This window comes from Schistocerca gregaria, chromosome 5, assembly GCF_023897955.1.
Source record: "Schistocerca gregaria isolate iqSchGreg1 chromosome 5, iqSchGreg1.2, whole genome shotgun sequence".
Taxonomy (NCBI): domain Eukaryota; kingdom Metazoa; phylum Arthropoda; class Insecta; order Orthoptera; family Acrididae; genus Schistocerca; species Schistocerca gregaria.
In genome coordinates, this window is record NC_064924.1 from 457,515,946 (window position 1) to 457,531,471 (window position 15,526).

The window sequence follows — 15,526 nt, forward strand, 5'->3', positions numbered from 1 at the left end:
AACACATTGCAGATGATGCACTGCTTTCCCTAATTCATTGAAAGCAAAAACAACCATCCCTTAATTCCCTAGCATAAATTTCCATCAGACACTGACTCTTGCTTCACGTTCATCTATAATGCCAGAAACAAAATGAATGTAAAATCACTCCATAATTAACATTCAGATTTGGTAAGTGCTCCTCCAAATATTCATCTTTAAAGACCTAGAAATAATATCTTTCACCACAGCAGCATTTCTTCTGATACAATAACAAATTAGTTTCCTGAGAGCAACAGGTAATATGAAATAGCGAAGGGCCTCTTGGTGTTTTCATGGTTACACAAACAGAAACAGAATTTATATATATAGCTCTAAAATTATAAAAATGTATTTACAAATATAAAAGTTTTCACATCAGAGATGCAGTGTTAATAATGATAATATGTCAGAATGTTAAATAAGTCACATTAATAACCATCCATTGCATTCTTTAAAACTTTGAGCTGGTCATTTAGAACTGTCACATCAATTTCTTGCTGCATGGCTGCCTCCCAATAGCCCAAGTCTGGTAATTTGTCACACGACTCGATGTTCAGAAGGTCGTGGAAGAACTGTGACCACAGTTGTTTATGACATGACCTGTTAACAATAAAATGACAACTACAGTCATCACAGTTCTCAAGATTCTAGCAGATACACATTTTAGTAGTGTCTACTAATCAAGATACAGTAAGAGGTTCACAAATGAATTGAGAAATAACGATTGCCACTTTAAGGTGGCATACAAGGATATAGGGTGTATAACAATGGACCTGCAAAATTACAGACCAATATCTTTAACATCGGTTTGCTGCAGAATTATTCTGAGTTTGAATATAATAAGTTTCCTTCAGACTAAAAAGCTTATGTATATGAATTAGCATGGTTTTAGAAAGCATTGCTCGTACAAAATTCAGCGTTCCCTTTCCTCACAAGATACACTGTGAATTGTGGATGAAGGGCAACAGGCAGATTCCTTATTTCTTGATTTCCGAAAAGCATTTTATATGGTGCTCCACTGCCGACTGTTAAATGAAGTGTAAGTACAGATATGCTAGTGGCTCGAAGGCTTCTTTAGGAACTGAGCCCAGTACGTCATTCTCGTTGACGAGTGTTCATCAAAGATGAGGGTGTCATCAGGAGTGCCCCAGTGAAGTGTGACAGGACCACTATTATTTTCCATGTACATAAATGATCTTAAATGATCTGGCAGTCAGTGTGGGCAGCAATCTATGGTTGTTTCCCAATTTGACTGTGTTTTATGGGAAGGTTTGAAAGTTGTGCAACTGTAGGAGGGTACAAGATGGCTTAGGCAAAATTTCTAGTTAGTGTGATGAATGGCAGCTTGCTCTAAATGTAGGAACAATGGAAGATAATGCATATGAGTAGAATAAACAAACCTGCAATATCCAGATGTAGCATTAGTAGTGTCCTGCTTAACACAGTCACGTCATTTATATATCTGTGTGTAATGTTGCAAAGCGATATGAAATGGAACAAGCATGTAAGGTTTGTGGTATGTAAGGCGAAGTGTTTGTTGGGAGAATTTTGGAAAAGTGGAATTTATCTGTAAAGGACGCATACAGGACACTAGTGTAACCTATTCTGGAGTATTGTTTGAGTGTTTGGGATCCATACCAGGTCAGATTAAAGAAATACTTCAAAGCAGTTCAGAGGCAGGCTGCTTGATTTGTTACTGATAGTTCGCCTCGATAGTTGAGTGGTCAGCGTGCCAGAATGCCATGCTAATGGGCCTGGGTTTGATTCCTGGCTGGGTCGAAGATTTTCTCTGCCCAGGGACTGGGCGTTGAGTTGTCTTCATCATCATCATCATCATCATCATCATCATCATCATCATCATCATCATCATCATCGATGTGCAAGTTGCCAAATAGAGATTGTTTTTGAGGTTCATTTCTTATTGATGTAAGTGAATTAACATACAGTGAACAGAAGAGTTTGTTACAATTTATACATGGAGCTGTAAAAGGAATAATAGAGAAGCAAACTACTTTGAATCTGTATGATGCTTAGCTTTTCTAGTGAAGAGAGTGTTGTAAATTAGGATACAATTCATTACTTCATACTTGTTTGGGAAACAAATCTTCTGCAATAGTTTCATGATAAATAAATGCAGAAATGACTTTAAATGTATATTCTCTGGATAATACTGATTTTTTAAAATCAAGATGCTTTTTACAAAACAGGAGCTATTCCTCAATTTTTTATGAAAAGTCAGACTTGTCTTGTCTTGCAGTCCTGTTTCCTCTTGTAAATTTATACATCTACCTTGTTATATCTGAACACTACACTTAGTAGAGGAGAGGAGGGAGGGGGAGGGAGGAGGGGGGGAGGGAGGGAGGGAGAGGCACTGAGCCTTAAGAGCCCGAATGAAAAGGCACTTATGAAATTAATTGTTTTACTAATTTATTTATTTGAGCCTGCACCCAAGAAGACAGTTACGTCAAGCTTGTACTCATTCACTAACATAAAGCAAATTTCCTTGTCACTATAAACATGTAGGAAAGTTCTGATAGAACTTAAATAATTTAAGAAGAAAGGAGACTTGCAAGTTTTCTTTCTTTTCTGTGTGTGCTTGTCGGTGACTTACTGTTTTTGCTATTCTATGAATGGACATCTTCACTCCTAAATTATTCACACTTTCTAAATATACTGTTTGACAATAAATTGTAAGAAAATTCTAATATAAATAACGAGAGTGACCTCTGACAACAAACGAAATAAATACAATGGAAAAAAAGTAATACTAACCTTCTGCAGATAGCACTTACATTACAGCCAATATTACTTGTCGGACATAATTTCACAATTGGACAGTGAGGATACTAGTGTTTGCTGATATAGTTATCGTGTCACCATTAAAAGAGTGGAACTCAGGAACATACTGTTTCAATACATTATTGATGCTGCATATATATCATTTGCATGTAAGTCATGATAATAAATGTATTAATCCCCAGCCAGCAAGATGAGAAACTACTTCAATATTACTTTCATATCCAGCATTTATGACAACCTTTTCACAAGTTCTACTTCATTAAAGCCTTTTCACAAGTTCTACTTCATTAAAGCATTATACCACCAATATTCCTTTCGAATGTTTTTCGTGTTTGCATTTCTTTTATTTAGATTCATGTTGGGGACTTCAAAGTTTTCAAAGACAGATTTGTAGGTGTTTCTTGCTCCCATATTTTGTTTGATTTGATCCATATCAGTGTGTGATTGGATTCAGGTGACAGCGGTAAGGAGGTAATTGTTGAACAGTAAAACCATTTCTGTCTGCAAAGGTTGAAGTTTATTTTCCTTCATATTTAATAACAATTCTAGTGGACACAATCTCTGTCACTGTGGTACTGTTTTCCTCTACAATGGCAGTATATACACTACTGGCCATTAAAATTGCTACACCACAAAGATGACATGCTACAGATGCAAAATTTAACCGACAGGAAGGAGATGCTGTGATATGCAAATGATTATCTTTTCAGAGCATTCACACAAGGTTGGCACTGGTGGTGACACCTACAACATGCTGACATGAGGAAAGTTTCCACACAATTTCTCATACACAAACAGCAGTTGACCGGTGTTGCCTGGTGAAACGTTGTTGTGTTGCCGCATGTAAGGAGGAGAAATGCTTACCATCCATTTCCGACTTTGATGAAGGTTGGATTGTAGCCTATCACGATTGCGGTTTATCGCATCATGACATTGCTGCTGGCGTTGGTCGAGATACAATGACTGTTAGCAGAGTATGGATCGGTGGGTTCAGGAGGGTAATACGGAACACCGTGCTGGATCCCAACAGCTTCGTATCACTAGCAGTCGAGATGACAGGCATCTTATCCGCATGGCTGTAACAGAACGTGCAGCCACGTCTCGATCCATGAGTCAACAGATGGTGACATTTGCAAGACATCAACCATATGCACGAACAGTTTGACGACGTTTGCAGCAGCATGGACTATCAGCTCGGAGACCATGGCTGTGGTTACCCTTGACACTGCATCACAGACTGGAGCACCTGCAAAGGTGTACTCGACGACGAACCTGGGTGCACGAATGACAAAACGTCATTTTTTTGGATGAATCCAGGTTCTGTTTACAGTATCATGATGGTTGCAGCCGTGTTTGGCGACATCACGGTGAACACACATTGGAAGCGCGTATTCGTCATCGCCATACTGGTGTATCACCCGGCATGGTGGTATGGTATGGGGTGCCATTGGTTACATGTCTCGGTCACCTCTTGTTAGCACTGAAGGCACTTTGAAAAGTGGACGTTCTTTCAGATTTGTTATGACCTGTGGCTCTACCCTTCATTTCAGCAGGATGACACACGAACATATGTTGCATGTCCTGTATGGGCCTTTCTGGATACAGAAAATGTTCGACTGCTGCCCCGGGCCAGCACATTCTCCAGATCTCTCACCAATTGAAAACGTCTGGTCAATGATGGCTGAGCAACTGGCTCGTCACAATACACCAATCACTACTCTTGATGAACTGTGGTATCGTGTTGAAGCTGCATGGGCAGCTAAACCTGTACATGCCATCCAAGCTCTGTTTGACTCAATTCCCAGGCGTATCAAGGGCGTTATTACGGCCAGAGGTGGTTGTTCTGGGTACTGATTTCTCAGGATCTATGCACCCAAATTGTGTGAAAATGTAATCATATGTCAGTTCTAGTATAATATATTTGTCCAATGAATACCCATTTAACATCTGCATTTCTTCTTGGTGTAGCAATTTTAATGGCCAGTAGTGTATTCTTTTTCGATACCAAGGTTTGAAGTTTCATTTTCTTGGACTGAGAGATTCAGTTCACAGGTGCATTGTTACCTACAACAACACATCTACACGTCAGATATGCCATTCCTCCAAACACTTATCATAGCTTTTACTGTACATTAAGGCTTTCTGTAATGAAACAGTGAGTCCTTTATGTTTATATTCTGTACATGAACTTTCTGCTTTGCCATCATATCAATGGCAGGGATTTCTTTGGTGGTGTTTCCTTTTTACTTATCTAACTAGGAGAGACCAGACCCTGTAATCATCAAACTCCACTGCATTTCAGTGTACTAATATGAAACCACTAAAAATAAAGTCCTCTGGCAAGATATTTCTGGGCGGCAGGTGGGGGTGGCAATGGGGAGAAAAAGGAAGGGGAGGGGGGAAAAGTTTGATGGCCAGGGTGCGGCATGAGTTAAGGACAACATGGAACTGTTATAACTATAAAGTAAGGAGATTGTATTTGTACATCTTAAACATACTAACCAACATACTACCCAACAATAGTTTCCAAGTAATCAAATAATTAATGATTTGACATACATATACAGACACAAGCAGACATATTTTAAAGGCATACCTATCGTTTCTTCCCCCTAAGGTAAGTCTTTCTGCTCCCGGGATTGGAATGACTCCTTACCCTCTCCCTTAAAACCCACATCCTTTCATCTTTCCTTTTCCTTCCCTCTTTCCTGACGAAGCAACCACCGGTTGCGAACGCTCGTAATTTTGGGTGTGTGTTTGTGTGTTATTTTATTGTGCCTGTCTACCGGCGCTTTCCCGCTTGGTAAGTCTTGGAATCTTTGTTTTTAATATATATATATATACAAAGATGATGTGACTTACCAAACAAAAGCGTTGGCAGGTCGATAGACAGACACACACACAAACAAACACAAACATAAACACAAAATTCTAGCTTTTGCAACCAATGGTTGCTTCTTCAGGAAAGAGGGAAGGAGAGGGAAAGACGAAAGGATGTGGGTTTTAAGGGAGAGGGTAAGGAGTCATTCTAATCCCGGGAGTGGAAAGACTTACCTTAGGGGGAAAAAAGGACAGGTGTACACTCGCAAACACACACATATCCATCCGCACATACACAGACACAAGCAGACATTTGTTAAGGCAAAGAGTTCGGGCAGAGATGTCAGTCGACGCAGAAGTACAGAGGCGAAGAAGTTGTTGAAAGACAGATGAGGTATGAGCGGCGGCAACTTGAAATTAGCGGAGGTTGAGGCCTGGCGGATATCGAGAAGAGAGGATATACTGAAGGGCAAGTTCCCACCTCCAGAGTTCTGACAGGCTGGTGTTAGTGGGAACTATCCAGATAACTCGGACCGTGTAACACTGTGCCCAGATGTGCTGGCCGTGCATCAAGGCATGTTTAGCCACAGGGTGATCCTCATTACCAACAAACACTGTCTGCCTGTGTCCATTCATGCGAATGGACAGTTTGTTGCTGGTCATTCCCACATAGAAAGCTTCACAGTGTAGGCAGGTCAGTTGGTAAATCACGCGGGTGCTTTCACACGTGGCTCTGCCTTTGATCGTGTACACCTTCCGGGTTACAGGACTGGAGTAGGTGGTGGTGGGAGGGTGCATAGGACAGGTTTTACATCGGGGGCGGTTGCAAGGGTAGGAGCCAGAGGGTAGGGAAGGTGGTTTGGAGATTTCGTAGGGATGAACCAAGACGTTACGAAGGTTAGGTGGATGGCGGAAAGACACTCTTGGTGGAGTGGGGAGGATTTCATGAAGGATGGATCTCATTTCAGGGCAGGATTTGAGGAAGTCGTATCCATGCTGGAGAGCCACATTCAGAGTCTGATCCAGTCCCGGAAAGTATCCAGTCACAAGTGGGGCACTTTTGTGGTTCTTCTGTGGGAGGTAATGGGTTTGAGGGGATGAGGAAGTGGCTCTGGTTATTTGCTTCTGTACCAGGTCGGAAGGGTAGTTGCGGGAGGTTGAACCAACGGTTGCTTCTTCAGGAAAGAGGGAAGGAGAGGGAAAGACGAAAGGATGTGGGTTTTTAAGGGAGAGGGTAAGGAGTCATTCCAATCCCGGGAGCGGAAAGACCGCTCTTCTCTCTGAAATGGCTACATTTATCGTGCGCAAAGCTATGTCGTGTGCTGCGGTATGCGGAGACACTAAAAGCACCATAATAGAACACAGAAGAAGCTTCTAAGTTGATGTGATAGCCTGTACGAAGCAGTACAATTCAAGTTTTAGTTATCGATTATTGACTTTTTAGACGTCTTTGGTGCCTTGGACATGAGCTAGGACCTGAAGATTTTGCATGAAGGGAGGTCTAGCAGCCACGTTGCACGGGGGAATGTGAAAAGTGTTCATTTGTAGTGAAAACCTGAGAAATCCGCCCGTTTTCGTCATCTGCTATCGAATCAACTTAATGCCAGATCGTCATATTGGCCGCTCTTCTCTCTGAAACGGTTACATTTATCGTGTGCAAAGCTATGTCGCGTGCTGCGGTACGCGGAGACACTAAAAGCACCATAATCGAACACAGAAGAAACTTCTAAGTTGCTGTTGTGATGAATAACATCTAACACATTGGGAAGGCCTGTCACAATAGGAAGAATATAAGTGAGCCACGAGAACACACACACACACACACACACACACACACACACACACACAGAGAGAGAGAGAGAGAGAGAGAGAGAGAGAGAGAGAGAGAGAGAGAGAGAGACTGTGCAAAGAGGTTGGGATGGTTGCTCTGACTGCATATTAAGAGGTACACAGAGAAAAAAGGGTTATGACAAAGTTGATATAACAGCTACTGCACTGTGACAAAGGCTGTTAAAATATGTCATCAATAATGCAAACTGCTGTGCCTTATCCACCTGATGATGTCATGTCTTGCTAAGTTAGGATAAAACATGTTTTCACTTCTGCCTTTGGTCTACCTCTGTGGAAGAAATCCAGTGTTTTGAAATCCAAGTCTTCCTTCATTTTTTTAAAATTAATTTCTGGTGGCCATAACAGAGCTGTGTCTCCTGAACTTAAATAATGGTTAATCTATCATTTTTTGCAGAGATTTCTTATTTTGGTACCCAGTTTTCTTTGGGTTGTAGAAATACTATAACACTGAACAGATTAGTAATTAAAGGTATAATGGCAGATAACGTTTTGAGTTTGGAACAAAGTTACAGGAGTGTAGTGATGAAGGTAATGAATAAACTAGAAACTAAAAATGTTGATATATTAACAGCAGTGTAATGACAACTGCAATTAAAAATCATAGTAATAATGTACAGTCAGGAATACATACTAACCTTGGCAATGATTTTTGTATAACCCATTTTCCACTCTTATGTGATACTTTCATATACTCTCCAAACAGGAAACAATGAGCTGTTGACAGGAGTCCAAACATATCGGTCTGAAAATATAACAAACAGGCAATGGAAAACATATCGGTCTGAAAATATAACAAACAGGCAATGGAAAACATATCGGTCTGAAAATATAACAAACAAGCAATGGAAGAACAATATTTTGAAAATATTTTCAGATTGACAAGCTAACCTACAATTTTTTTTCCTTTTATACTTCCCAGAATGATGTAAAATAATTTAAAACTTACTTCAACAATGTTAGGAAAACATAAATTACTACTTACAATAAATATGACATTAAGCTGCAGACAAGTACAATTAAAAGACACACATTAGCTCTCCTCCACAGCCTTCATCAGCAAAATACAGAGAAACACACACCATTCATTCACACAAGAAGCACACCTCACATACACATGACTGTCAACTCTGGCAGCTTGGACCAGAATGCATTCTGCCTGCAACTGAAATATCTGTCTGTAACTTAACGTGTCATCTTTACAGTAAGCAGCAATCTATCTCTTCCTCATGCTGTTGATAGTCCAACCTGGAATTTCCATTGTTTAAAACTTACTTCTCTTCCTCTTCTCTCTCTCTCTTAAATAGCATGGTCTGTTGTTGAGAATGAACACTACTATGAAAAAGCCTTAGGAATATCTAGTAAATTTTTTTATTGATAATAAATAAACAATTAGAAACCAAGAGCAAGCTCCTGGTCTTGCAGAAATCCCAATAGCTATACACAAGGCAAAGATATGAAATCACTGGATGATAATTTGCTTTAGTTGAATATGACATTGCAATTCTTTGTACCAGTCTTCTCTTTCATATATTGGAGAGAGTGTTAGTGGCATTTATTGTCATGGGGTTGTTATATGGAAATGCAGTCACTGCCCAATATACCACGTGTAGAAGTATGAAATCAGAATTTGACTGCAATAATTACACGTCATTGTTTGAAACTGATAAATAATATTTTATTCAAAATAATCTTCATTGTTTCATACAAATTGATGCGTTGTTCAGCGAATGTGTGTCTCAGTGATGCAAATAGATGATAATCGGACAGAGCCAAGTCTGGAGAACAAGCTGCTTGCCCTAGTATTTCCCAACTGAACGCCTCGATCGTTTTCCTGACCCGTTTTGTTGAATGGATGGGGCGTTATCATAGAGCAATATGAATGTATGTTGCCTTTTTCCATATTCCAGTCTGTTTTCACTAATGCTCGGTTTAAATCGATCATTTGCTGTTGGCAGCAATCAATGTTAACACTTTTACCAGATTTAGCAGCTCATAATGGATGACATCCTTCTGATAACACCAAATTCAGAGCATTGTCTTCTTTCCAAAGCAATTTGGCCTTGTAGTGAATGTCGATGGTTTGCCTGGATTCACCCATGATTTATGACACTTTTCATCACCTGTCACTATTCGATGGAGAAACAACTTTCTTTTGTATCTGGCGAGCAGCATTTCACAAGTGGTCTTTCGATTAGTGTGCTGTCTTTCATTCAGTTCATGCAGACCTCATTCCCCAGTTTCTGCATCACATTCAGTTGTTCCAAGGGTTCCTCTTCAGTTTGAATTTCGTCTTCATCCAGTAAGGCTGCAACTCATTGTCTTTGAACTTTTTTGGTGATTTCTCACACTCATCTTCTCTCGCATCAAAACCATCAATTTTGAATTTTTTGAACCACTCGAAGCAGTGTGTTTTCCCAGGAGTATGTTTGCCAAAAGCTTTGACAAGCATTCGATGCAATTCTGCTGCAGTTTTCTTCAAATGATAACAGAAAACCAATGCTATCCACAAATTATAGTCTGTAGGCACATAACTCAACATGTTTACGTGTTTGAAACAGATACTGATGTATGGAACTTGGGTTACTGTGTGTTGACATTCGTCATCAGCCATTACATGAAGCAGATGGTGCTGCATATGCGGTGTCATGGACCCTACACTGACAGCTAGCACCATTTATAGGGAAACTCTGGTTTCATATTTCTGCACCTTGTATATGGTAGTCTATTTTATTCACTGTCATCATAACTCTTAGACTACTAATAATATGCTGAGTTTAGTAGCGGTGTGTTGGATGTCAACAGTTTGCGAGCTGTTTAGTAATATTTGATAAGTTTTCTTTTTTCTCATTACAAGCATGTAAATTTAATTGTTGAGCTCCTTTATATTCATTGTAACGTAAGTCAAATTATCTACGTTCCCCATCTGTAAGAAACACTGGGACATTTTGGACATACAAACCTGCAGATACCCAGTGGCTTACATTTACATGGTCCGTTGCTTCTGTGAGGCAAGACTTTTTTTATTTCATTGTTTGTGAAGAAGTTCATTTTTATGTGATTTCTTGTAAAGAGGAATACATTTTATGAGGTACGATCTGTGGAGAGTACCATTTGACAATTTCACAAAACACGGCAACACGAATGGTTTTTAAATGGAAACACTCTGTCAGGACAAAAATTGTGATTAATAACAGAGTAATATAAAAGATTAAGCATGTCAACTACTTAGGATATGAAGCAACATGAGTATGACAAATACATAAAAAAAATCACAAAGTTAAGAATTATATGTGGAAAATAAAAAGATGTTTCAAAAATGTGAGGAAAGAAACGACTGAAATTTTATATGATAATGGAAATTCTAGCTTTTCTTTATAGAAGCAGATTATAAGTAAATGCCAACAAGGTCATGTACAAGCAAGAGAGATGAGATTTCTAAGAGTAGTGAAGGGATGCACAAGAGCCAACAGATTTCGATATTTGGATATTAAGAAAGAACCCAATAGATTTAATATCCTCAATAAAATACTACAAAATAGGAAAAACTGGAATGAAAATCTCCAAAGAATGAGTGGTAAAGATTATCTCTCCAGATACAATGATTTGATACAGAAAACAATGGTTACCATAACACTGGGTGCTGGTGGTGGTGGTGGTGGTGGTGGTGGTGGTGGTGGTGGTGGTGTGTGTGTGTGTGTGTGTGTGTGTGTGTGGGGGGGGGGGGGGGGGGAGTTTGAAGAGAAGAAGAAGATGATGATGATGATGACTTTTAAGGACATTAGTTGTTTTTTTTGTGCATGGGGGGCTTTTCTAATACTTTTTTTCTTTTATTTTTTCTTTTCTTTAATTGTGTCTTTTCCCATCAATGTTGTGTAAAGCCTCGAAAAGAATTTTATGCTGTTTACAAGTCAGAGTAGTTATTGTGGCAGTTGTTTCAGTACCAAGTGCTGTGCATGTATTGTTATAGCTGGTACATTTCAACTGTTCCACAATTTCTCACCAAGAAAGGAAAATTTTACCATCACTCTGCCTTTATCTTAAAAGAAAGATAGATGTAGCAAACAATATAGTAGGCATCAGCATTTTGATCAAACTTATTTGATGTATCAGCATGATTAATACTGATATACTGGTATTTGATGTACATGGCAGATAATAAATATGGCAAGACAGTTCCATGTAACTATTGGTTTTCTGTAATCAATCAATTAGTTTCTTAATCCTTTTCCTGATAACTGGTACGGCTTGTGTGGTGTCAGTTGCCAGCTCACAGTCAATTATAACAGAGCCTACATCTTCGGGCTTTGCTTTTGTTGCTTTCTGCTACCTAAGAAGTTTGGTGCTACCTAAGAAAAATAACCTTGATGTTGAACACTGGCTGTGCAACCATATATGTATTGGAAATCATTTGATACTTATCCAGGCACCAAGAATAATATTATCTGATCTCACAATAACAACTTCTATGTTTTGAAATTAAATCTGTATTTCAACAGATAAAGTTTTAATAGCCCTCCAGCTCTCAGAGTATAGGATTGTAAGATGTTTTAGGTGTAATGTCACCTTTTTGGTTCTCTAAATTTTGTGTTAAGGTGCATAGTCAATTGTGGACGACAGATATCAGTTAATTGTTGTTAGTAACTAAATTTTATTTTCAAGATATTTTTGTACCCTGAGTGTGTTTATTGCTATGTGTCTTATGCTTCCGTATGTTGCTAGTTAATGTATAGGGAGAAGGAAGGAGCAGTTATGGAACAGACAGAATAATACACTAGAAATGTTTTAATATCTTCTTGATTGGAAGACTGATCTAAAAATGCCCCACAATTTTAAAGACATTGCATACAAATAAATTTCTCTGACATAATTACCAGAACTTAAAAAATAATTTTAAAAAATCTTGCTTCACAAAGGCTACAGAATGGTTAAAAGACACATCCCATGTCCAGACTGTTCCTGGTTTCAGAGAAGTAAAACACAGATTATTTAACATACACTACCATGAGCACATGCAAGTTCTATGATTAAATGTACAATTCACTAGCACAAACTCAGTATACTACTAGAGGGCCTAGAGAAACATAGACAACAGATCCTACAACTACAACCCACAGACATGAATAATGAACAAACACACAATGAATAAAACAGAGTTTTTTCTGTGTTAAGCAATACAGGTAACTACTCTCCATAAAACAATAACAAATGACATAACTGATTGTTCCAACAGGTGCAAAATTAACAATTTCTTTCAGGTCGATTACTATTGTTGAAAACAACTCTGAATTAAAAAATGGTTCAAATGGCTCTGAGCGCTATGGGACTTAACATCTGTGGTCATCAGTCCCCTAGAACTTAGAACTACTTAAACCTAACCAACTTCAGGACATCACACACATCCATGCACGACGTAGGATTCGAACCTGCAACCGTAGCGGCCATGCGGTTCCAGACTGAAACGTCTAGAACTGCACGGTCACACCGGCCGACCAAAACAACTCTGACTCAAGTACAAATTGTTGTAACGTTGTTGTTGCTGCTGCTGCTGTCTTCAGTCTGAAAACTTGTTCAATGCAGCTCTGCACCCTAATCTGCCCTGTGAAATCCTCTTTTCCTCTAAATAACTACTGCAGTCTACCTTCCTTTGAATTTGTTAAGTATATCATCTACATCTACATGACTACTCTGCAATTCACATTTAAGTGCTTGGCAGAGGGTTCATCGAACCACAATCATACTATCTCTCTACTATTCCACTCGCGAACAGCGAGCGGGAAAAACGAACACCTAAACCTTTCTGTTCGAGCTCTGATTTCTCTTATTTTATTTTGATGATCATTCCTACCTATGTAGGTTGGGCTCAACAAAATATTTTCGCATTCGGAAGAGAAAGTTGGTGACTGAAACTTCGTAAAAAGGTCTCGCTGCGACGAAAAACGTCTATGCTGTAATGACTTCCATCCCAACTCGTGTATCATATCTGCCACACTCTCTCCCCTATAATGCGATAATACAAAACAAGCTGCCCTTTTTTGCACCCTTTCGATGTCCTCCGTCAATTCCACCTGGTAAGGATCCCACACCGCGCAGCAATATTCTAACAGAGGACGAACGAGTGTAGTGTAAGCTGTCTCTTTAGTGGACTTGTTGCATCTTCTAAGTGCCCTGCCAATGAAACGCAACCTTTGGCTCGCCTTCCCGACAATATTATCTATGTGGTCCTTCCAACTGAAGTTGTTCGTAATTTTAACACCCAGGTACTTAGTTGAATTGACAGCCTTGAGAATTGTACTATTTATCGAGTAATTGAATTCCAACGGATTTCTTTTGGAACTCATGTGGATCATCTCACACTTTTCGTTATTTAGCGTCAACTGCCACCTGACACACCATACAGCAATCTTTTCTAAATCGCTTTGCAGCTGATACTGGTCTTCGGATGACCTTACTAGACGGTAAATTACAGCATCATCTGCGAACAGTCTAAGAGAACTGCTCAGATTGTCACCCAGGTCATTTATATAGATCAGGAACAGTAGAGGTCCCAGGACGCTTCCCTGGGGAACACCTGATATCACTTCAGTTTTACTCAATGATTTGCCATCTATTACTACGAACTGCGACCTTCCTGACAGGAAATCACGAATCCAGTCGCACAACTGAGACGATAACCCATAGCTCCGCAGCTTGATTAGAAGTCGCTTGTGAGGAACGGTGTCAAAAGCTTTCCGGAAATCTAGAAATACGGAATCAACTTGAGATCCCCTGTCGATAGCGGCCATTACTTCGTGCGAATAAAGAGCTAGCTGCGTTGCACAAGAGCGATGTTTTCTGAAGCCATGCCTTGGATTCCCTCCACACTCTTTAACCCACAAACTACCTTCCAGTACCACACTGACAATTCCTTGCGGTTGCCGAATTTCAGTCACATGAAGTTCCTTTTCAGTCAGCATTGTTGCTGTTGTTGTTGTATGCAGTCCAAATACTGGTTCAATACAGCTCTCCACATTACTTTAGACTGTGCCGCTCCAAATAACTACTGCAGCCTACATCCTTTTGAACCCACATACTGTATTAATCTCTTCGTTTCCCTCTACAATTTCCCCTAACTCCAACACTTCCATGCAGTATTAAATCGACGATCCCTTTATATCTCAGAATGTGTCCTATCAACGAATCCCTTCTTTTAGCCAAACTGGGGCATAAATTGGTTTCCTCCACAATTCAATTCAGTTCCTCCTCATTAGTTATTGATTGAGACATAACAGTCCATTGAAAACCATTTAAAACACATATTTTTCAATCCAATTTGAAATAAACAGGAATCACTCATGTAAACAAAAGGTAGTGGTACAGGTAAACCTATACTTATAAAATTGTTACAATGAAACTGGTTACTAAATTACAATTGTATTGAAGTATATAGGTCCTGTAATAGGTAGGAATATTTAGGATTAACATAATTAGGTGTAATCTGGAACAAATGATCGAGTACAATGGTCAAAGTAATTTCTTTGAAACTGAGATGGATTTGTGTTAAAACAGTATCTAAATTAAAGTCTGTGGTATTTAAAGGAAAAACCAACTGAGAGAATCAAAATTGATAAGAAAATTAAAATGTAATTAGTGAAAATGTTATAAGTGGCATGTAAACATGCACAGTTCTTTAGGTGTTTTGTCAATAATAAATAAAAGACCTATTTTGCCGCATTCACAGGGAGACTTGGAAACATATACATTGGTAGGAACATTTTACGAAGCATGTACCTTTCGTATTTAATAAATATAGTAAAAATATTGTTAATGCTTCATATTTTGAGCATTCGTACACTCTTAAAATGTTGGCGAAGAGTTCTCGGGCTTCCAGCTGGGTGGTGGTGTCTTCAAATGTTATATGCTTGAAAATTCATCCATGTATTTGCTCTATAAGAGCTAGTGCAACTGTTGAAATAAGTCATTAATTTCGAGGTAACAGTTTTAATTGTAATTTTATTAAAAAACCATTAACAACAATATCAAGGATTGTTCAGAATTG

General features: G+C 39.0%; 1 protein-coding gene across 1 annotated transcript in view; it reads right to left on the reverse strand.

Moving 5' to 3' along the window:
• Positions 1 to 346: 346 nt before the first annotated feature.
• LOC126272470 (mitotic checkpoint serine/threonine-protein kinase BUB1-like) overlaps positions 347 to 15,526 on the reverse strand; it is a 213,779-nt gene continuing 198,599 nt past the window's right edge. Inside the window, exons 18-19 of the mRNA XM_049975348.1 lie at positions 8,127 to 8,233; positions 347 to 621 (exon numbers count right to left, since the gene is read on the reverse strand). Coding sequence (XP_049831305.1) covers positions 450 to 621; positions 8,127 to 8,233 — 279 coding nt within the window. The 3' untranslated portion in view covers positions 347 to 449. The remainder of the gene's footprint in view (positions 622 to 8,126; positions 8,234 to 15,526) is intronic.